Below are 23,520 nucleotides of genomic sequence, written 5' to 3' on the forward strand. Positions count from 1 at the left end.
ACTACCAGTTATGCCCCATTATGGCACTTCGGAAAGAGCATTACAGTCAGCTATAGGCTTGCTTCCCAAAGGCCACGGCAATCTGAGCTGAGCCAGAACAGGAATTTAGTCAGGCAAACGGGCAGATAGTTTTTTCTACCAGTTGGTGCCACTTCCCCCACTGAGGTGGGAGGCCAGTTTTTATTTTCAGATCAGACACAGTTACAATTCAGGCTCAAATCTTCAAAGAGCTGTACGTCTGTAAAACGGGGACTGTACTTCTTTTCTCCCACATCTGTCTGTCTTGTCTACTTCTTCAGGGAAGGAAATTTCTCTTACTATGCATGTACAGCACCTAGCACAATGAAGCCCTGCTCTCGGTTAGAGCCTTTAGTTCAGAGGTGGGCAAACTCTGGCCCATGGGACCCTCCTGCCCAGCCCGAGCTCCTTCCCTGGGAGGCTAGCCCCTGGCTGCTCCCCTGCTGTTCCCCCTCCCCCGCAGCCTCAGCTCGCCCTGCCACTGGCGCAATGCTCTGGGCAGCAGGGCTGCGAGCTCCTGGGGCAGTGCAGCTGCAGAGCCCGGCCTGACCCAGTGCTCTGTGCTGCGCGGTGCATGGCTGTAGCGCCGCCAGCCACTAGTGCTCCAGGCAGTGTGGTAAGGGGGCAGGGAGCAGGGGGGTTGGATAGAGGGCAGGGGAGTTTGGGGTGGTAGTCAGGGGGCACGGGTGTGGAAAGCGGTCAGGGCGGTCAGAGAGTGGGGAACAGGGGGGTTGAATGGAGGCTGGAGTCCGGAGGGGCAGTCAGGAAAAGGGGGGTTGGATGGGGTTGGGGGGACAGTCAGGAGCAGGGGTTCTGGGGGCGGTCAGGGGACAGGAAAAAGGATGGTTGGATGGGGCAGGGGTCCGAGGGGGAGGGAGCAGTCAGGAAGGAGGGGATGTTGGATGGGGTGGCAGGGAGCAGTCAGGGGCGGGGGTTCCGGGGACGGTCAGAGGACAGGGAGCAGGGGGGTGGATGGGGCAGGAGTCCTGGGGGTGGGCCGTCAGGGGGCAAGAAGCGGAGGGGGCAGATAAGGGATGGGAGCGGGCCACGGTCCCCTCCCCTAACCGGCCCTCCATACAATTTCCAAAACCCGATGTGGCACTCAGGCCAAAAAGTTAGCTAGCAACTAGAGCAGGGGCAGGCAAACACCACTAATAAATCACATATGAAAGTACGAGAACTTGCAGACAAAATTTCCAAAACAGCTTTATCTCTGCCCTATTATTCCCAGCCAAAAACTTTCCCACCTAACGGTCAAGATACAGAAAAAGAACACCACTCTCCCAAAGGAAACACTTCATACTGGATTTTAAGTTGTAACAAAGCTTGTTACTAACTTATGACTAGGCAACCTTTTCCTCCATGTTTTCCTAGGGACCACAACTTTCTGTTCTATATAGGTTCTTATACTATGCTTATCACCATAGTATCTGAGCACCTTCCACTAGTGCATTAGTGCATCTCACATGTCCACCTACTAACCATTCAGCAACCTGCACCCACTCTGGATGAAGATCTCATTCCACCCTATTCACGCTCCCAATATTGGCCAGAGACCCTATGCTCTAGCTACTGTACAATCCAAAGAGCAATCACTACAATGGCCCTCCCAGTGCTGAAGATACTGAATTATAAAACAGTTACAAAAGGAGAACTTAAAGAGTTGTTAGAATCATAGAAATGTAGGGTTGGAAGGGACCTCAAGAAGTCATCTAATCCATCCCACAACACTCAGGCCGGCTTAAGTATGCCTAGACTATTCCTGACAGTTGTCTGTCTAACTTGTTTTTAAAAACCTCAAAATGACAGAGATTCCACAACTTGTCTAGGTAACCTGGTCCAGTGACTAACCATCCTTATAGTTGGAAAGTTTTTCCTAATATCTAATCTAAGTTTCTCCTGCTGCAAACTCAGCTGATTACTTCTTGTCCTTCCCTCAATGGAAATGGAGAACAACTGATCACCATCCTATCTATGACAACCTTTCACATATTTCAAGACTTATGTCCCCCCCCCCCTTTTCTAAAACTAAACATGCTCCACTTTTTCAACCTTAAATAAGTGCTCTTCCCTCCCCCCCAAGATTTTGGTGGTTAAATTAAGTATTCATGAAAGACGGGCTCTCTCACAGCAACAGCTTGAGCCAAAAGACTACAAGGAGCTGCTAGGAGAGTGCTCACTTTCGCTTTCCGCATACCTCCAGTCTTATCAGCAACAGACTGTTGTTCCATCACAGGATATTTTCTGAGTTAGGACTGCCAATCATGCCAACTTATATGGTGCTTTTAAGATGTGAACAGTTAGGAAACAGGATGAGATACAACAAAATTAATTTCCTCTTGAGACCTCAGCAAATTTCTACAAGGACAGTAACAAAAATTCAAACACAATGCAGCTTCTATTTTCTTTTATAACAAATGAAAGGAATATTTTGTGCCAACAACTACAACATGGACCATGATGAAACAATCATGCAATCTTCCTGAAAGTCTGTATTTCATCCACTTAAAATTTATGGTACTGTTTGTAGTGCAATTAATGGCATGCAAAGTTCTCTGCTTCCACCCCACAGGACTCCTGCCAGAATGCCATACTAACTGCACATCTGAAGTAACAAGGGTTTTATATGATTGGGGGTGAGGGAAGGTTGCTTATTGTTTTAAATAGACGCACACATTTGGAGAGAGGGTAAAGCAGATCGAAGGCTAAGAGAAACAACATTTAAACTTTAGGCAGTAACAGGTTAGAAGCTTATGCCCAAATAAATCTGTTAGTCTTTAAGGTGCCACCGGACTCCTTGTATTCTGTGTTGAAATTAACGAAGTGTACAGTATTAACTTTATATTATTTTTATTACAAATATTTGCACTGTAAAAATGATAAAGAAATAGTATTTTTCAATTAACCACATACAAATACGATTGTGCTTTCACAATAACGAGATTGCACTACTTACAAATATAGATTTTTTTGTTACATAACTGCACTCAAAAACAAAACAATGTAAAACTTTAGAGCCTACAAGTCTTCTCAGTCCTACTTCTTGTTCAGCCAATCGCTAAGAGAAACAAGTTTGTTTACATTTATGGGAGATAATGCTGCCTGCTTCTTATTTACGTCATCTGAAAGTGAGAAGAAACGTTTGCATGGCACTTTTGTAGCCGGCATTGCAAGGTATTTACATGCCAGATCTGCTAAACATTCATATGCCCCTTTATGTTTTGGCTACCATTCCAGAGGACATGCTTCCATGCTGATGACGTGCATTAAAAAAAAATAATCTGTTAATTAAATTTGTTACTCAACTCCTTGGGGGAGAATTGTATGTCTCCTGCTCTGTGTTTTACCCACATTCTGCCATATAGTTCATGTTATAGCAGTCTCAGATGATGACCCAGCATCTTGTTTGTTTTAAGAACACTTTCACTGCAGATTTCACAAAACACAAAGAAGGTATCAATGTGAGATTTCTTAAGATAGCTACAGCACTCGACCCAAGATTTAAGAACCTGAAGGGCGTTCCAAAATATGATCGGGACGGGGTGTGGAACATGCTTTCAGAAGCCTTAAAAGAGCAACACTCCAATGCAGAAACTACAGAAACCGAGCCACCAAAAAAGAAAATCAACCTTCTGCTGGTGGCGTTTGACTCAGATGATGAAAATGAACATGCGTTGGTCTGCACTGCTTTGAATCATTATCGAGCAGAACCCATCATTAGCATGGATGCATGTCCACTGGAATGGTGGCTGAAGCATGAAAGGACATATGAATCCTTAGCACATCTGGTACATAAATATCTCATAACGCTGGCTATAACAGTGCCATGCGAACACCTGTTCTCGCTTTCATGTGAGATTGTAAACAAGAAGAGGGCAGCATTATCTCCTGCAAATGTAAACAAACTTGTTTGTCTGAGTGATTGGCTGAACAAGAAGTAGGACTGAGTGGACTTGTAGGCTCTAAAGTTTTACAATGTTTTGGTTTTGAGTGCAGTTATCTTTTGTACACAATTCTACATTTGTAAGTTTAACACTCATGATAATACAAATACTGTAGTGCAATCTCTTTAAGTGAATTGAAAAATATTTTTACAGTGCAAATATTTACAATACAAATAAATATAAAGTGAGCACTGTATACTTTGTATTGTGTTGAAATTGAAATCAATATATTTGAAAATGTGCAAAACATCCCAAAATATTTATATAAATAGCATTCTATTATTAACAGCGCAATTATTCATGCAATTAATGTTTTTAATTGCTTGACAGCCCTAGTTAAAGCCACTATCACTGCAGCTGTCTGCCTGACCACATGGATGAAAAGAGGGACAAAGAAGAGATGCTGTGTTTAAAAAAACCCGGATATGCGGAAAGATTAAAATTCCTTTGACCTGACTTCAAACAGCCAGAAGGAAAGGTAGAAACCTCCCCTCCCATCCCCAAACACAAATTGCACTCTTTGGAAACAGGCATAAAACTGCTTATTCTGGAACTGCTAACGGGTTCCATCCCCAACCCATTTCTGAAGAGTGTCCAGCCCTGAATTCTGCATCAAATCAGAAGGTACACAGCAACATAAAATGCTTGGAAACAAATTTAAACACAAAATTTTAGATTAATGTAATTATTACAGAGTCAACAAATTTATTTCAATATTTAATTATGTATCTGTGCTTTTCATGATACCACAGATATTCCATTTCGTGGCAGTGTTCAACACCAGAGCATCACAGTAACTCAGGGAGCTGCCAGTAACCCTGTTTTGGGGGGGTACTTGAGCTGAAGGCAGGGTGGGGGAGGGCACAAACTGCCCAAGGTGAACACACTGCATACAATGGCCGGGGAGATCTTGGCCCTTGAGAGGTATAGGGGTATGGAGACTACAATAATGCCAGCAGGTGTGTGAGAGAAAAGGGCTCCCACAGAACGTCTGAGGTATTTCTGACTACAAGGTGGTGCACATCTTACCTACACACTCTGTACAGTGCCCAAGGACATGTTTGCAATTGGAATGATGGCACAATGCATGCAAAGTAACAGGGGCTGGTTGCAATGAAAGGTTATGGGGTGCATTTCATATAATGCCTGGAGGAGAGGATTTAAATGGGGGGTAGGGTGCAAATATTATTGCACATAGGGTGACCAGACAGTAAATGTTAAAAATTGGGACAGGGTATGGGGCAGTAACAGGAGCCCATATAAGAAAGACCCAAAAATCTGGACTGCCCCTATAAAACCAGGACATCTGGTCACCCTAACTGCACATAACACCTAGAGAGGGTGGTGTATTACAGTGTAAGAAGACACTAAGGGAAGGGGGTGATGTGAGCGGTGCCCAGAGGAAAAGGCCCGGTTACTCAGAGGCGGGTCTGCTGGCAAGGCGTGGGTGCGGAGAAGGCTCTGCTCCCGCGTGCAATGCCCGGGGGGGGGGGCAGAAGCACAAAGGGACGCAAGCTGGTGCAGACAATCCTCCCTCCCGTGCCCGGGGAGGGCAGTGCACAGCTAGGGGCGGGGTGGGGCCCCGGGTGGCGGGCGTTACAGCTGGAGGCAGGGGGTGCAGACGCTACGCGCCACGCCAGGGGGTCCGCGCGCGCCGCTCGGCTGCGGGCAGTGCCCGGGGAGCCGCACGGACATCGCGCGCAGCCCCACGGGCGGCATTTCCACAGGCGGCGCGCGCAACCCCGCGCGAGCTGCGAGGAACACCCGCCCCTCCCCCCCGGAGTGCCAGCGCAGGCGGGGAGGGGGGGGAGGGAAAGGTTAAGGCGGGGGCGCGCTCACGCTGGCAACGCCGGACGGGGGGCGGGGGCGCGCTCACGCTGGCTGCGCCGGGTGGGGGGGAGCGGGGCGGGCGGCCGGGCGCTGCCGCCGTCTCCCTGCCGCTGCCGTAACGTCCTGACGCTCCGCAGGGACCCGCTGGCCGGACGGTGCGTGCAGAGGCCCAGCGGCGGCGCCGGGCCCGGCTCTTACCTCAGGCTCGGGCTCCCGCTGCCCCGCGCAGGCTCTGGCTCCTTCTTAGGCGGCGGGTGGGAGAAGGGGGAGCCGGGCTTCGGCGCGCGCCGCTCTGCCTGGCGCAGGCGCAGGCGGGGGCAAGGCAGCGCTGCTGGGACTTATTTAGCGGGGGCGGCGGAGCCGGCCGGGCTGTGAAATAGGTGCCGGCCTGGCCTAGCGCGCCTGCGCGACAGGATGGCGAGGGAGCTGGCGCGTGCTGTGAGGGCGGCCTCCGTCCGCGCGCTTCCCGCTCTGCCTTCTCTGTGCGCAGCGCGCGCTCGTGCCTGCTGCTCTTGCAGCAGCTGCTGCTGCGACGGGCTCGTGCATTGGGCCACCTGCCTGTGCATGCTCCCAGGGCAGTGGGCGTTGTGCCTGCATTCCGTGCGCGGGGCCCTGGTGCACGTACCTCACTTGGTGCACGTTCCGGTTGTGTGCTGGCCCTTCCCGTTCATATTAAGCGCTTATATGGCCCTGGCATTTAAGTGCTAATCTGCCTGCCTTGGGTTTGTGCAAGCGTCCTGTATGTGCACGTGCATTTCCTTTGTGCTTGCCTTCACCTTGGCCGCTCTCCGTGCATTGCACCTGTGCATGCATTCTCTTTAGGATTGGTGCTGGCTGAAATACGGTGCTCGTGCAGATGTAATATTAAAATGCCCCAAACGGCCTCGCACTCTGGGCCTTACCACTAGAGCTTGCAATGAGTGGGCATCTAGTTCCTGGTGGTGGTGTTTTGTTTTTGTTTTTTTTTAAGTATAAAGCATCTCTGCTAAGGCACTCAGGGTGCTGCACTGATAGTTAAAATAATACACAAACCTCACTAGTCCAATAACATTTAAAATATTAAGTTTAATTCAGGTTCTTATACTGCCCTTTTCAGCATAGTATCTGAAGCACCTTCCAGCAGTGCATTAAGCGAAGTGACTAACGTTTGTCACCGTGTGGTTCTTGACTTTTTTCTCTTGATTAATTTTTTTGTTTTGTTTGGTTGTCTGCTCCGCTTCATGTGTATATATTGAAGGCAAGGGTTTAAAAAAAAAGTGCATCTTGCACTTGGAACAGAAAATGATGATGCTTAAGATAGTTCTTGGATCTTGTGATGTTTGTTCCACAACCTGTGACTGGCCCCTGAGCAAGTTCTGTCCCAGCACAGATTAGCTTTGTCCATGTGAGGGACAGCTCCCTCATGCCTGGCCTGACTCCTGAGAAGTGGTGCTGTCATCAGTACCTGAGCATCAGGCAATCAGGTATCCTGGCATCCAGTCTCTTGAAGATCAGGTCAGGTGTAATGTTATCACCTTTGAAATGCACCCCAAAAAAAAATTTAAAAAGCTGCCACAAGGCAAGCCCACCATAACCCCCATCACAAGGCAACTCTCCAATTTCCCACTTCAATCGCTGCTAATAGTGTCTCAAACCCTCTCTCACAGACATGCAGTGCACTTACATGTTTGTTGAAAATACAGCAGCTGTCTGCTCACCATTTTGGGCTGTTATTGCTTAAACTGTGGAAATGGGAACACCTCAGCATCTTTAGCTGGACATAGAAACTTTTAATATTAGATATTCCAGTGTATTATGAGAATAATGCAAATCTTTAGGCCCATGGTTTTTTAAAAAAAAAACAAAAAACCTGGCAGATTAAATTATTTGTATGGCAACTGGCAAATCCATTAAAAAATGGCCAGGCTGGTCAAATACTGGCCAGGTGATCCCATTAATGACATCTAACTAGGGCTCTTAGGGGAGGTAGCATAGAGAGCAGGTTTGATGCAATCGCTATAGCCTGTGTTGTTGAGGGGAGACGCTGCAGCATTCTTTGTGCTGGGGTTTCCTAAGGGCTGATGGCTTCGTGCACAGGTGCATTGCACTGTTTTAGTCCATCCAGGAGGTGACTAAGGCATGAGTTACTGAGGCCAGGTCAGTGTTCACTAGGATGGGATGGAGTCTCCTAGTGAGCCTGAGATACTCCTGGGGGAATTCTGCACCACTGCGCACCCGCAGAATTAATATCCAGTGTGGAATTCTTTTCTGCACAGAAAATGCATGCTGCCTAAGTGCTGCAGTTCTGCCTTTTGCCCACCAGAGGTCACTGTGCGCTGGAACACCAGCTGTAACAGTCAGCAGCTGGCTGCGTTCATCATGGGGTCCTGCCCATGGAGCCAGGTTAGGAGGGATGGGGACATTGGGGAGGGGGGGAGACAGTGGGGCACACAGGGCTGCTGGGGGTTCAGAAGGGTAAGTGGTGGGGACAGTCTGGGGCGGGGGCTCAGGAGCTAGTGGGGTGACAGCATTGAGCCAGCGGCTGAAGGGGAGAGGGCTGCAAGGCCACAGAGGGAGGAGGGTTCAGGGATACATGGGGGCGGGAGGTGTAGGGACACGTGGGAATGGGGCAGATGTGCCTGACTGAATGGGAAAGGCTTCATGGGACTGTGAGGATGACACAAGGAAGAATCTGGCCCTCAATGACCAGCTGTAGGAGAAACCAAGGAGAATAGGGTTACTTAGTTTTCTTTACACATATCTAGACTAACTTTTGTGATGTCTAAGTGCCATGCCTATGCTCCTGGGGACGGGATCTAGTTTTAACTTACTGTGATTTTTTTTTAATAAGAATTCCTGAGGCAGGATCAGTAGTATACTGTGGAGCATGTAGAAAAACAGAGGCAGCGCTATCCCTCCAGTAAGGACATAGACTGTTTTCAAAAACAGGATTATTGTGCTGTAAAGGTAGAATTCCACCTTCTGCAGGCTTCATGCGCACATGCAGAGGATGCCCTGGGGCCTCAGGCTCTTCAGGACTTGGTACATAAATGTTGACACAGTCATTGGTTCATGACTATTTTCATTGTCCTTCCAAAATTGGTCTTATGGAAGACTTCTCCATTAGGAAATGGAGTCCCTTATTTCTTATAACATCACCACCTCATGTCTTCCTCTCATTTCAGTTTCTCATCTACCAAATTATGTTGCTTGAATTCTGCCACAGTTGTGCTGTTTTTGATGGGATCTTTAAAAGCTTTTGTAGTCTAGATCGCTATCCATTTTTATAGATGATTCCATACAAAGGGGTAGGATTGTGACATTGGCCATTTGCCAAATTAGCCAAAATCTCATCCAGTGAAAGCAACAGTGGATGTGAGGTGAAATGTCCAGAGCATACAGGGAATTTAGCCAGACATCTTCCATTTAAATGGAGAAATCCCCTGGGCCACTTTGAAAAATCTCAGCTGCAGCTCCTATTTCTTCTCTCTAGATGTCCTTCATGCCCTTCCCTGCATATGGGCTTAAGTGCAGGTAACTCACTAGGTTTAAAAGACCACTATTGCCCTTTATATCTCCCATCCATGACCGTGTATATTCCATTGTTTGTGACTTCTGGTTCAGGAGCTGGTTTACTGGGCTTCCTGGATGTTTTATTAGAGCCTGTCCTTGTAAGACATTGACCTTCAAATACCATTGAAGTTAATAGGCACCCAGTGACGTGAGGCCTTCTCTTGTAGCCCAGGATGGAGGTGCCTTTCCAAGGAGATTTGAGCAAGTATAAAGTACAATGTTTTGGAATGAGGTTGCATTTTAAAAAAATATTTTTTTTTACATAAAAGCTACTTCTGCCGAGCTGAGCTAGGACCAGCGCTAAAAGATGTTTGTAGGTTTCCCAGAATGTTAACCCTATTTTGGACAACTAACTGCTGAGTCTTTGATCTCTCTGTCCTCATGAAAGGGCTTTGAACTCTTCACTTCCCCAAGGATAAGGGAAAATAAGGGTGTTATCTGCATTGAAGTGTTTCATGAGGTTTTTTTCTGGAGAATGTAGTTGAATTATAGATCTCTGAGATGTCTTTAAGGATGGGCAATAATTACTATTTAGTTCAACAAAACTCTAGATTCCATACTTTATCTTTGAGCCGGTTTTATATTCTGCCAAGTTATTTTCCCAACAAGAACATAAGCCTTGGAAGAGTAAGACAAATTGGGTGTATTAAGAGAAATGGAGACATGTGGTTTCATACCAAGTTTATTTCTTTTAGTTTTTCATAATCACTTCTTTTGCACAACAACAACCTCAAGTTGACAATTAAATGCACGTGGTAGACCTAAAGGAACCAGACACGGCTCCGTTACAGTGATGGAAAGTCTGTTCATAACACCATTTACAGTATCTTATTGAGCTGTCTATTTGGGAAGAACAAAGATAGCACACACTGGGTCATGAGGAGTGAATCCTGCACAAGGCCACTGACATTCAAACCCAAACTGGCTCCAGAGAGAACAAGAGGGCAGCCTGGGGGAACTGAATGGGACCGTTGTTTAATTTTTGTCTTTGCAGGGAAGTGGCTGATGATGTAATAGTAATAATACTCAGCACTTGCAGAGTGCTTTCCATCTTCAAAGTGTATGCAGACATTAACTTGTTAATCCTCTCAACACCCTGGTGAGGTAGGGAAGTAGTATTATCCCCATGTCACAGATGAGGGAACTGAGAGACACACAGAGGTGGAGGGTACCTCTACACTGCAAGAAAATCTGCGGCAGCAAGCCTTGAAGCCCAGGCTCAAATGATGTGGGCTTATGGGGCTCGAGTGATGGGGTGAAAAGTAGCACTGCACACATGCCTGCTTGGGCAGGGGCTCAGGCTCTGAAACCCAGCAAGGGGGGTGGGTGTTAGACTGAGCAGGAATGTCTACTTTATTTTTAGCCCTGTAGCGCCAGCACAAGTCAGTCGATCTGAGCTTTGAGACTGCTGCTGCCGTGGTTTTTTTTTTGTTTTTTTGCAGTGTAGACTTACCCCAAATGACTTGCCCAAGACAGCCAGGATAAGAAGTCAGGCATTCCTGGCAGCAATTCCTGTGTTCAGATAACTCATCCCTCCAGCTTCCAATGAAGTCAGTTATCCCCTCATCGCCCAGTAGGCTCTGGATTATAGAAACCTAAATGTTGGTCCGTGCCCCTTATCTACATTACTTAGACACCTGTACAGAGATAGAGTTTATTGGTCCTAATATGTCATGTCATCCCTAGCATGGTTGGCAATAAGTCTCTATAGCACCATAAACAGCCATTCCCTGACTCTTGTTTCAAGTTTGATGTGATATGTGGGTGTATGCATAACACACACGCATGTCTGTGCGTGCTCACCATATGTGAATACACGCGTCACCACCGCAAGTGTGCAAAGACAGTAATGCTGCTTAATGGAATTAAACAAATTACGTGAGACGACAAAGTTAAACAAATGGGGTAAAAAGTCATACTGGTCCTTGCAAGAGAAAAACCTGAAATTTACATTTTACAGGAGCAGTGTCACAGCTCTGATCCCTATTGTAACATGCATGCAATTGTCTGAATCGCCAGTGGCACTAAAAGGGTAGCATTTGGGGAACTCCCACACTCTGACTGCAAGGTTTGTTTGACAACACAACAACAGCATGGAGTGAGAACTTCCAAAATAGACATGAACGAGGAGCACTTCATTGTCAGTTTATGGGCCATACAGCCTTGAGAGAAACCCTTTAAAGCCAAATCTGAACACTTACTCTACATAAAGCAAATGGAAGGTCTAATATTTGGAACATGAGCCAGACTGTTCTAGTTCTTACCCCAGAATTGCTAATCACCAAAATGCTTGTGACACCTGGGAAATAATTTGCCCAAGGGAACAGGGAGGGAGCTAGGAATTTGAAATGTGTATACACACTGGTGGTCTTTTGCCACCACGGTTCTTTGGGTTACACCTGGAATATACACTAGGCTAAGTTCTCTGCTGGTGTAAATATTGACTTCATTGAAGTTACACCTAAAGAGACTGGGGCCCAAAGTAGATCTGCTGTTACACAAGTAGATATGTTCTTACAAGTGGCCACTAACAGCAAGTCTAGTTAGAAATTCCCCTCAATGAGTGTCTAAGGGTATGGCTGCACTGCAATAAGACACATGCAGTTGGCCTGTGTCAGCTGACTTTGCCTCCTGGGCTCAGGCTCTGGGGCTATAAAACTAGTGCAAACATTCAGGCTTGAACTGAAATGTGGGTTCTGGGACCCTGCGGGGAGGGAAGGTCCCAGAACCTGGGCTACAGCCCAAGGCTGAATGGCTACGCTGCGATTTTATAGCCTGACAGCCTGAGCCCCATGAGCCCAAGTCAGCTGATATAGGACAGCCTCGGGTATTGTATTGCCAAGTAGATATACCCTAGAAGGCCACGGAAGGAGCTGGAGCCCAGTCATAAGACATGGTGCCCCAGGAATTTGTAAATTGCATGCCATGGAATACCCCTGAAGATGGCAACATGAGGGAATGGCTGAAGAGCCACAAGAAAAATGAAGTGTGATGGAAATAAAAGGGAGTAAGAAATCCCTATTCAGGCACAAACTAAGTGTTAGCAATTCTGAGAACTCAACAGGAATGAAATAATTGTGAACTAATACGGATTTGTGAACTGAAGATCAAAGCAATGTATGATGCTGTCAGGCACAGAGTTCAGGCATGTGTCTTGCACCTGTCATTAACCTCTCTGCTGCAGTCGGGATCATGCAAACGTTTCATCTGCAATGTTAGTGGAATGGCCCTCCACGCAACAGAAATTCCATTCCAGAGGCATACAGCCGCAGAAATCACACACGTTTCCCTGATACAGCCAATGACACTGGACAAACTCATTTCCCTGACACATTCAGTTGCATGGGGCAGACAGCTCCTATTATACCTGATTCACCTGGGCACACCAGACAAGCGTTTTTCCCTGACATGACATATCCCATCAGATGTAACAAACCTTTCCCTGACATTACTGATGCAAACCTCTACCTGACACTTCCGTTTCTCTGCCTGATGCATCAGTTTATCCTGCACTAATGCATTTTCCTGACATGTCCACAGTACCTCACAGCACTGAAAGTGTTAAGATGAAGAAAATGAGGTTCCCAGCTCTCCTGTCTGCACAAGCACTATATCCTAGGCTCCTCTCTAGCCAGGTTTTGTGTGTATCACCAATTTGAGTGTTTGTCAGGCAAGTTATTACAAGAATAAGTCTTTACCTGAGATCAAAATTGGCCTGTAACTGCATGGAGGCGATCTTAAACTGGGAGCTTCACCCTGAAAGTCTGAGATGGAAGATACAAGCAGAGGCAAAAATTTAGACCCGGTGACTGTACAGGATAAGGGAAGGAATGCCCCCAACAAAGCACAGTCTGCAGCTACCCACTTTCTTCTGCATCATACATATAACCATCCATTCCCTCAGTCTTGTTCCATGCTTACAGGAAATAGACTGGACTACCTTCCCAGAGGCAAGGTTGAATTAACACTAAATTGGATCTGGCTCCATTACATTTGAGGGCTGTGTTTGAAACGTCGCCCCCCTTACTAGATTTTTTTCTCCTGACCCTCCTTCGGCCCCACTCCTGGAATGGATTCTCCCAGTTCCCACCCACCCTGGCTGAAGGACTCTTGGTCTGCCTCCTACTCCTGAGTCCCTGATTTACCTTCCACTTGAAGCAGCCCAGCCATCTCTGCAGGCAGCAAACAGCTATGTACTGTGCAGCTACTTGCCTCTCGGATGTACTGCTCTCTCTGGGCCTGGATCCCATGGCCCCAGGCATCCTGTCCTCACCTGGCCTTGCCTCCAAATTCTTTTGAGCCCAGTGGGTAATCCAAGTGGAAATGGTTGTTTCTTGTTTGTTTTAATCTCGTGCTCATGAGTACAACATTTCTGATAATATTAATCATTATCATAGTACTAAAAACAGTATTTACACCAAGCTTCAGGTCAGAATTACACACCAAGCAAACACTCAGCACTACAGAGAGTAGGACAGGGATAATATCTTGCAGACACCTTCTCAGCTCTCACCGGTGTGAGACACGGACATTTGACAGTTTCAACCATTTCTTACACACAAACATTTTATTTATTAACTTTTTAAAATTTATTGTCACTATATGGATGAGATGATTCTGGCGATGATTCTGCAGTGTACACAGATGCTTATCTAAGACAACTGCTACTTATAAACTGATCATTAGCTACTGTTAAGAAATTCAACCCTCAGTTTCCTTTCCTTTTCCCCACCCTGTCCCTAACATGCTTCCTGTCCCTGGATACTACTGGGGCCAAATAACAGTCCTGGCCTTTCTCTGACCCTGGCAGAGGGGTTTGTGGCTAAGCTAGCCCTTCCCTTTTTGAGCAGAGCTTTTCCCTAATATCCATAAACATGTGGCCATAGAGGGATCTTCTCTAGTTAAAAGGAGAATTTATTCTCGGGTAGGTTAGGGAGAGGCTAGTAGCCTTAGTTCCAGCAGCAGCTGCCACTTCTTTACCACACTATTGGGTTTTTGTGACCAATTGCCACCTATCTGGTTTGGGGCATGGCAGATTCCTTACACTCTGCCAGCTCATTGTAGAGGGAAAACCTGCAGCTTCAGAACTGAGTCAGCAAATATTTGTTTGGGGTGTGTGTGCAAGGGGAACTTTATGCCAAATATGAAATTCCTGTCTGCTTTGGCATCTTGACACCACCTTTGTGCTAGATGACATTCCAGCCCTGCTTATCCCAACTCTGGTCTGTGGCACCCCTCAGCGCCTTCCAGGAATCACTCTATGTACAGTAAAAGGAAGCAGTATATACATGTCTTGCACCCACTGTGCCCCAGAGCATACAGTTGTTTGCACGAGTTATTCTCCTTGGTGACATTGCCTCCGCAGAGGTGCACCGGAGGAGTGTGCCTCACCTATAGAATGGCTTTTTGAGGCAATGTCTGCAAAGGACACCAGGTACTAGTAAGTAACCTCCTGTTCCCCTTGATGGCCTGTTTGTTAGTTCATCCTGGGTTCTGAAACAGAATCCATTATGGCCATTGGGAGAGGGGAAGTTTGTGATACAGTGAAGATGAATTTGAGTCCACGATTCCTTCCTGTATCTGTGCCTATATTCCTGCTTCTGCTGCCTTTCCCTGGAAACACTGCACTGGTCTGGAAGAAAGGTACCAGTACACTGCAAAAGTTGGAAGGTGGAAGGAAGGATTCTTTGCTGCTCTGTGTTCCAAAAGGAAAAAGAGCTGCCAAGTTCTCCTCCACAAAACCCTCCCACAAGGGAATGCTCTTGGGCAAGCTGAACCTGCACAAACACCCTATAGCAAGTCTTCACTGAGTTTAAGTTGATGCCCTCTTGCATTTCAGCCAGACATAAAAACTTCAGCCAGTTGATTTATCAAGTCAAATTCAGATCTGGCATTAAGTGTTTGCAACTCTACTGACCTTAGTGATGGAATGGCAGACCCCTTACAGTTTGGCTCATCATCTGCTTTTACAGCAGCCATCTCTGTAAACAATGACCTTACATTTCTACTGCCATGACTACACCAGAAACAGGCACACAAATGTCTCCTAACCCCTTCTGCCCTCTCCCTGATCACACCCCCCCCCGCCTTTTCCAAAGCTGCTCTTCTGGAAATACCATTGCAGAGATCAGTGTGTCCTTTGCTACGATGTGAGGCCGAAGAGCCAGAGCTCTCTGGTTCATTCTGTGATCTTTGGTCCAAATGTCTCTCCTGTAATGGTATTGAAGAGTCACGTCCATCTTTGGGAAGAGGGAACAATAATTCTCCCAAATTAGAGTTTCTCTAAAGGCCTGTGGGCTGATTGGCAATCACATACCCTTTCTAGTTTATTTATTTACTTATTGAAGTGAAATGTTATTGGTTGTGAAAAGTGTCAGATTGACAGCCTTGGAAACTGAGCCACCCCGATCATCTATAGAATCAGGTTCAACACAGGCAGTAACAGTGCAGGCTTCCCCAACACTGCTGAGCCAGTGTGCCCCAGTCCTGCCTCTACAACTGAGGGGGTAGTTCAGCCTACAGGCTTATTCAACCTGTGGCCAACTAAGATATCCACTAATGCCTGTGGTGATGGTATTTTTTGCGATATGGGCACTGGTCCACTAGGCTCTGAGACCCCCAGCTAATTTCACATGGGCTACCAAAGCACCGTCAGCAAGTAATGACTAAGTCACTACCTACCTGGGCTGACTTCAAACCAATGACCCAAGGTGAAAGGCTCTGCATGACATAACCAATTCCTTGAGCCATCTGGTCCCCTTCTCCATCTGCTGGGAAACAATGGATCCATTAACCACTCCCCCCCAAGGAAGAAATCCTCACTATTTACTGCCCATTGTCTTGACACTGATATCTGGCTCAGAGCAAATGCCAGGAGTAGTATAAGCTCCGGATAGGGAATCCAAATCTCCATGGCACTGCTGGCTGAATTTATTAGTATCTGAATTCTTTAATCTGTTTCAGAAAGATTTTTTAAAAAGAACAAAATCCCAAAGAGAAGCTGTTTGATTGGTATTGACTGATTCTATACTTCATATGAACTAGCTGCTAGTATGCTTAGAGGTAACCCATGGCCTGTGATCCACCCCAAGTACTGAACAGTTAAGGATGGAGAGAGAGAGAGAGACGCGTGTAGCTGGGGAACAAACACCAGAGGGTTGGGGGAAATGGGGAACCAAATGTTGCATCTAGACAAACAAAATAAAATGTGTTGGGTTAGTTGGTTGGTTGGTTAGTTATCAGGAACCAGGTGCTAGATGTGTAGAAAAGCCCTTTATCCAGAGATCTCCTCTCGCTGTTCCTTGTTCCTGCGAACCTCAGCTGCATGCAGTTCCTGCAAAGACATGGAAAGTGTTACAGCACCTGCAGGCTGCATAGGGCAAACCCAAGGCTGTTTCCCATCTCCCCTCAGTTTCATCTACAATTTAACAGTTACTGGTTTTGTACATGCATCCGTGCATCTCCTCTTCCTCCGGGGCCTGGCACCATCAAATAAATGCACTAGAACATTGTCATAGTTGGTGTAATTCCACTGAAGATACTAGACTTACACCTAGGGTAATTTTTGCCCACTCCTATGCAGGACTCAGAAGACCAGGCACATCACATGAATGTTCTGTGAATGGGTCTTCAGTACCAGTGTTCAGAACCTGTTGCAGCTGTCTCAGAGAAGGAGCCCCACACAAATGATGACCTGTCCCCACAGAGACCAGAAGAGGTTGTAACCTCTGGCCCCAGAGATGAGCAGTTATCACACCACAGTACAGCAGAGGCGGCCTGAGTTCACTGCTGCCTTTGGGCTCCCAAGCAAGGGCCAGCAGAAGATAAGGTAAAATTCTCTGCCATTAGACCGGAGGTGAAGGAGCCTGAGCCTGCTACACTGATCTCAGGTGCATGTCTTCTCCATCTCATGGCATCCTGAGCTACTGCTGAAGAACACTCTTAGTACCTGTTCTGAGGGAGGAGAGGTCAGATGTGGCAAGAAAGAGCCCAAACCTCAATACTCACTTTCACACAGCCAAATACAGAGTCCCACCACCCTCCAAAACCCAAAACAAGATGGTATGAGGCAGCGAGAGAGAGAGAGAAAACTGGGAAGGAGGGCTCCAGAGCGAAGGGGTGGGGAGAGCACATTGGACACCTTGAGGAGGGAGAGTTGCACAAGCTAACCTAGGAAAATGGTGGGGCAGAAGATGCAGATTGTATCCAAAGCTCTGCTCTCGTGGTGATCATCCTAGCTGTGTTTGAGGTCAGCAGACCCGGCTACAGATGCTAGGCACAGGCTTTGGTACCAGTAGCCACTATAATATAGGCAGGCGTCCTTGCCCTGCCCATTCTCTAGGTGTGCCTGGACATGGGAATCTAGCACTTGCCTTCTCACGCAGTCGCTCCCTCAAGGCAGCTAGGTGAGCTTCGCGGATCTCCTTGCTCAGCTCCATCTTGTAGTTGAGCTTCTCCTCAGCCAGCCGGCTGAAGTTATTGTTCTCCTCCAGGGCCTTGTGCAGCACCTCCCGTTCGTGCTCCCGCTTCTCCGCCAGCTGCTTCAGCACTTGAGCCTCTTGGGTCTGTGGGTAGCCAACAGATCAGGGGTGTGTGTTTGTGAAAGGAACACTTCATGTCCCTTGTCGCAGACAAACTTCCTTGATCTGATCTGGAATGTCTTCCTGGATGTGCCACAACCACCTCCTTTGGGTGTCTGTCCAAAACCTAACAGCTCTGTTATAGGATTTCCACTCAATATTTACTCTAAACTTATCTGCCCCTCTTAAGGTTTTGACCATTGCTTTCTGTCCAACCATCTTGCATTAATGTGGCTACCCCCCTCCATCCATTAGATGATATTTAGATACTGTGACCATGTTCTCCTCACCCACAAATCCTTTCTAGATCACATGGAACACATTTTCAAACCTCTACATTTGTACCTGCATTTCAGGCAGGTAGATGTTAAACATCCAAAATTATATCTTTGCTGTGTGAGCAACACTGTTGGTGCAATTTGCAAGCTATGTAGAGACTCCTCTGGAAATCTGCCCCTATACATTAAACTGCCTCTTCTTCTGCTCTTACCCACAAATTTTTGTAGTGTTGTGGTTTGCCTCTCTTTATAGTTTCTCTAATTGTCCAAAATTTTTCTCCCTTAAGACTTTAAATTATGCTCATAAATGAAGTGCAAAAAGAGCATTGCCAGCTGTTAAAAAGCAATGACATGGTGCAAAAGGCACTGATTCTAAGCTTTATTGGATGTGTGGCTTATATTTTTATCTCTTATATGGAGAGCTAGTCGTAGAGATTTTCATTCTGCAGCAGCATAGCATCACACATATAATACTATATGAAAATCTAAACCAGAGGACCACAGGATTCCATAGATCCATAGATTTTATGGCCAGAAGGGACCAATGTGATCATCTGTTCTAACTCCCTGCATAACACAGGCTAGAGAATTTCATCCAGTGATTTCTACATCAAACCTAACAACTGGAGGTTGAACAAGAAAACACAGCAGTATTACCAATCACAAGATATGGCTCCTAAGTAAAATCAGTGTTGTTTACCTCCAGCACTATTTCAGTTTTTCTGCCCCCAATTATGAATTGGGGTCACCTGGGGGGCTTGGTTAAAACATGATTGGTCATGTGAGTTAGCATTTCCCTGGAATATCCTGTTACCTTCCTCCTCTCCTCTGCAGCCTCCAGCCTCTTCTGCAGCTCCTCCAGGGACAGGTCCTTCTTCTTAGGAGGAGAAGAGAGGACTGGACTCTCAGGGGACAAGTCCGAAGGGGACTTCAGGATCACTTCAAAGCTCTGGCCAGATGCCCTTTTGTCCAGCTGTTTCACCTCCATGTCTATGAAAGAAGAACAGAAGCACTTGATGGACTATGGGACACTCATGAAAGGGCTAATTTGATAAAGGCACCTTGAAGAAGCCCTGAAGCTGTGATCACCCAGTGAAACGTGGTTGTGATGATACGCTTCTAAATGGGGTGTATTGTCATTTGAGTCTCTGCTGGAGGGTTTCAGAGAGGTGAGAATTTGAAGTCAATCATTAATTGCTGGTAAAAGGAACAATGACACTGTACAGCCTAGAAGTAGGAGCATCACTGTCAAATGTTACGGTGCAGAGCAACAGTAGGCAGTAGTGGTCAGAAAGTGAAGGGGATTCAGGGATTCAGCTGAACCTGCAGGGGGAATTTTGGGAGGCAGAATGGAATTACCCATGTTGGAATTCGGCCAGGACACCAGAATTAACTTCCCTGCTCTTATGAAAGAACCATGAGGCCTTTGGTGACCACAGGAGGTCAATACCTTGGTCTTACATTTTATCTGAAAGACCCAGCAGCAGCATCTTTCTGTCTGCTCATTCAGGGGCTTTTCACAGGAACTGCATAAAGAAATGTGTTGTGTAGCTAATGCAATTAATCTTACAGCCATAGAATAAGTACAGCCTAGCTGATGGCAGCCACAGAAAGGCCATACTGCTGATAAGATCAAGAATCATATCCCAGGATATGTAATGGTGCTGTTTGGTAATAGTCATACACTTTCTTTGTGGGTAAAGGTAGGTCACATGTTAATAAACTATTCTAAGGAAGTGGACCAAAATACCATGCTCCAGTAATACAGAAAACTTGGGTCAGGACATGAAAATGGTCTCTCCTCCAAATCAGGGTCCCAGCCTAATGTATTGAAGTCCTCCAAGGTTTACAGAAGCTGCCTGCAGATTGGATCTACAAGAGCTTCTTCGCATATGTCATTTACCTCCATACTGGTAGATGGTATTGGGGTGCGGCTGAGTGTGGAAACAGGAGCAGATCAGTGAGAGCAAGGACAGCTCCTTCATTTTCTCCTTGTAGGCTGAAAAGAAAGAAACAGCAATGAGTGGAAAGGTCTACTGGCAATCTCATGGCTCTCTCGGGGAAGGAAGCAGAGGGATACACAGAGACCCATTTGGGGCTATTGGACTCTCTGTAGGCCTTTCCAAATAGCCAGATGCAAGCTGTACAAGCGTCTCCCACATCCACTGGTGGTACAGTAAGCTACACAGGGAGATGCCTTAAAGGTGTTTTACGGTCTCTGCAGGTCTGAATCACCCAGGAGGAATCTTGCCCCCAATTGCAAGAAAAGCAGCTTGGGAGCTGGTGAATTCCAGCATTTATAAATAACTACACAGTGAAGGCTGCTCAGATACCTCCCCTAAACAGTTCCAGACTCACTGATTAAGAATGACATTTTAAAAGCACCACTGAAACATCGCCGATCAGTGCCTATAAATGGTACTTGACCTTTGGTGGGGCAAACCCTGCAGCCTGTAGAGAGGGTCCCCTCGATTTTATGATCCTGCATTTCTGATGTCAATCAGTAATTTACAATAAAAAGAAGAGATATGGCCAGGTTTGTGGGGAACCAAGGGAAATTTGGGTCCATGAAGCACTGCTGAGCACTGGACCCATGATGCATGTAAATGGCTTTTAATTATAGCTTGCAGGGTGAATGAAAGTGAACACAAACCTGGCTCTCGCTGTGTCCTGAAGCCACAGCCCAGGGACAGAGCTCTGGACTCAGGGCAACAGAGACTGAGTGATGCTAAGGGTTGCCTGGTTGGTAATTTGATGATGTAAAGAGGGTTGCCATAGGTTAACTGGGTAACATTGAGGACGAAACTCACCACATCTAGGGGTACTACTGTGCCTCTGACCTTCTAGCTCAGATATGCAGGATTGTCAATGACCCTAAGTTTTGCAAGATAAGAGTTGTCCACTAAACCCCCATTGTGCCACTCTCCATCTTTGTGGCAGGTCCACCTGTCACATGGGTCATGACAGTCCCAGGAAAAGGGACTCCTGCTGGAGGCACTGACCCACAAAAAAAGAACGCTGATTCAGCACATGGTGAAGCCAAGAGCCTGGGAGGGTGGCAGGCGCATAGTGGAGATCCCTGCACCTCTGACTTTCCAGTGCGGCAGTATCTCTTCTGCAGCTGTTCCAGTCCTTTATCTCAGCAGTAGATTAGAGATGATTTAAATGGATCCTGTCATTATCCTAGGAACCCCGCCCCTTTCAGGGAAGGTTCCTACTGGTCTGCAATGATGGTGAAACCTGCCTGTTTCTCCCTCCTCACAACTGTCTGAGAGCGAGGTTGGGATACATGATCCTTTCTGGCTCAGCCGCAGGGCTGCTGCTAGCATGGGCTTCACTCGCCATTGCTGCGACAGAAGGTTGCAGCTGCAGCAGTCCCCAGTGGCAATGAACACACTAGGCTGCTGCCCTAATCAGAACAAAACATGCACAGTCTGCAGAGTCTGCTTTCCCAGCACAGCCGGCACCCACATTTTTTGAGTTTAACCCTTTCCTCCCTGTACAGAGATGAGCTCTTGGAGTGAACCAGATGAATCAATGCAAAATATAGCAAAAAATACTTAATACTTCTACGTGCCCTTTTCCCCAATTAGAGTTAATTAACCCTCACTGCACCATGGCCAGATGAGGAAGCACACCTCTAACTCGAAATAACGTGACCCAATATAACAAGAATTCGGATAGAACGCGGTAAAGCAGCGCTCTGGGGGGGGCAGGGCTGGACACTCCAGCAGATCAAATCAAGTTCGATATAATGCGGTCTCACCTATAACACGGTAAGATTTTTTGGTTCCCAAGGACAGCATTATATTGAGGTAAAGGTATATTATCTCCATTTTACAGCTGGGGAAATCGAAATATAGCACTTGCCTAAAGGTTTGACAGCAAGGCAGTGGCACGCTTCAGGGTAGAACCTGTGAATCTTGACCCATAGCCCCTCCCCTGCCCACTAGACTCCGCTGCTAATACAATGGTCAAATCATCAGGGGCATGGTGGGAAGAACATGTAGACCGATGGAGGCCCCACTCAGATGCAGACAAAGAACACTAGTTGTTGGGAGCCAGAAAGTACACAGCCTTCTGGGGTTGGATTTTATTAACAAAAAGGAGAATTATACAAACCCCAGGAGTGGCTGTTCCTAGGGTCCTGCCATCAGGACCAACGTGCTGCAGCCTCTGGTCTCCCCAGCAGTGGCCTACTCCCACCTTGCTTGTATGCAGGATACAAAGGAGCCACAATGACCTCAGTGAGTCAGCAGTGATGACTCTCTGTAGGGCTAACAGGGGAATGCTACTGCTGAAGTACACTTCAGGCCTCTACAAAGTACCAAGTTCCCTTCACTCTACTGAGTCAGCTATGTAACCTTGCAGGGTAGGAAGAGGCTCATTAGAGATTTGTCTGGGAGAGGTTTTAGAGGAGCTCCAGCACTAAGGCACTCATTTTCTAACCCTGTCACACTGTTTACCATGTCCCCTCATGGACACCTCACTTCCCAGTCTCCCACCTTGATCCCTCGTCTTCCCCCTGGCAACAAGTGTTTGGAAAGGTGACAGGTACAGGACTGTACTAAGGACATAAGAGGAACATACTCGCACCTCACTGCCATGTGGTTCTTTTGTACTTGTGTTGTTTACTTCCTTTCCCTGGCTGTAGCTCTGCCTTTGCTACCCCACAGGCCCCACTGCTCAGATTTCTCCCAGTCACTTTACAAGCCCTTCCAGGTCTAATACCAAAGACAAGGCTGATCATGTTTAAATTTACCCCAGAAAAGACCAGCTTGCTGCAGCAGTGCAAGGTGCAGAGAGGGGCAGGTAGTGGTTGTTTTAATTTAGCTCATCAAAAAAGCTTTTGGAAATCCTATGAGACCCCTATACTGGGCAAGAGCCAGCAGCAAGCATCACTGCTGGTGACTGATAGATGCTTCACCAGTATGACAGAGGCAGCTTTGAGAACCACCCAAGAGTGCTTCATGGGGCACTAGTAAGCTCAGAACCACCGAGCTGAGGAGCTGTTCTATTTCCTACAGGCTGTGCAACTGTAACAGCACATGGCTAGCAGGTGACACCAGGAGAAAGACAGTACGTGCCTGAAAGAAAAATATATATAGGGGGTAAGTTCTTATTTCAACCTGCCCTTTCCTGCACAGAAAGCTTGTTCTTTCAAGGTACATCTTGTCCTTCTGGTCAGTCTGGGCCCTCTGTACCTGGGGAGAACAGAGGATTTGGGCTGTTCTCCATGGACATTTTGGATTTTCTGTCCCCTGAAGATGCAGGCATAGTGTCTTGTTGCTTTAATGTGCAGGCTTAGCATGCTCCTCC

The 23,520-nt window shown here is 46.9% G+C and overlaps 2 protein-coding genes across 2 annotated transcripts in view; both read right to left on the minus strand.

The window, feature by feature from the left end:
• Positions 1-6,094, minus strand: part of GMEB2 (glucocorticoid modulatory element binding protein 2) — a 37,475-nt gene extending 31,381 nt beyond the window's left edge. Inside the window, exon 1 of the mRNA XM_030533238.1 lies at positions 5,991-6,094. The gene's annotated coding sequence lies outside the window, so the exon portion shown is untranslated. The remainder of the gene's footprint in view (positions 1-5,990) is intronic.
• Positions 6,095-10,010: 3,916 nt separating this feature from the next.
• Positions 10,011-23,520, minus strand: part of STMN3 (stathmin 3) — a 32,133-nt gene continuing 18,623 nt past the window's right edge. The window contains exons 3-6 of the mRNA XM_030533594.1: positions 20,105-20,200; positions 19,016-19,191; positions 17,717-17,908; positions 10,011-16,677 (exon numbers count right to left, since the gene is read on the minus strand). Of these exons, the coding sequence (XP_030389454.1) occupies positions 16,618-16,677; positions 17,717-17,908; positions 19,016-19,191; positions 20,105-20,200 (524 nt within the window). The 3' untranslated portion in view covers positions 10,011-16,617. The remainder of the gene's footprint in view (positions 16,678-17,716; positions 17,909-19,015; positions 19,192-20,104; positions 20,201-23,520) is intronic.

The sequence above is a fragment of the Gopherus evgoodei genome, chromosome 14 (genome assembly GCF_007399415.2).
Source record: "Gopherus evgoodei ecotype Sinaloan lineage chromosome 14, rGopEvg1_v1.p, whole genome shotgun sequence".
In the NCBI taxonomy this organism is placed as follows: domain Eukaryota; kingdom Metazoa; phylum Chordata; order Testudines; family Testudinidae; genus Gopherus; species Gopherus evgoodei.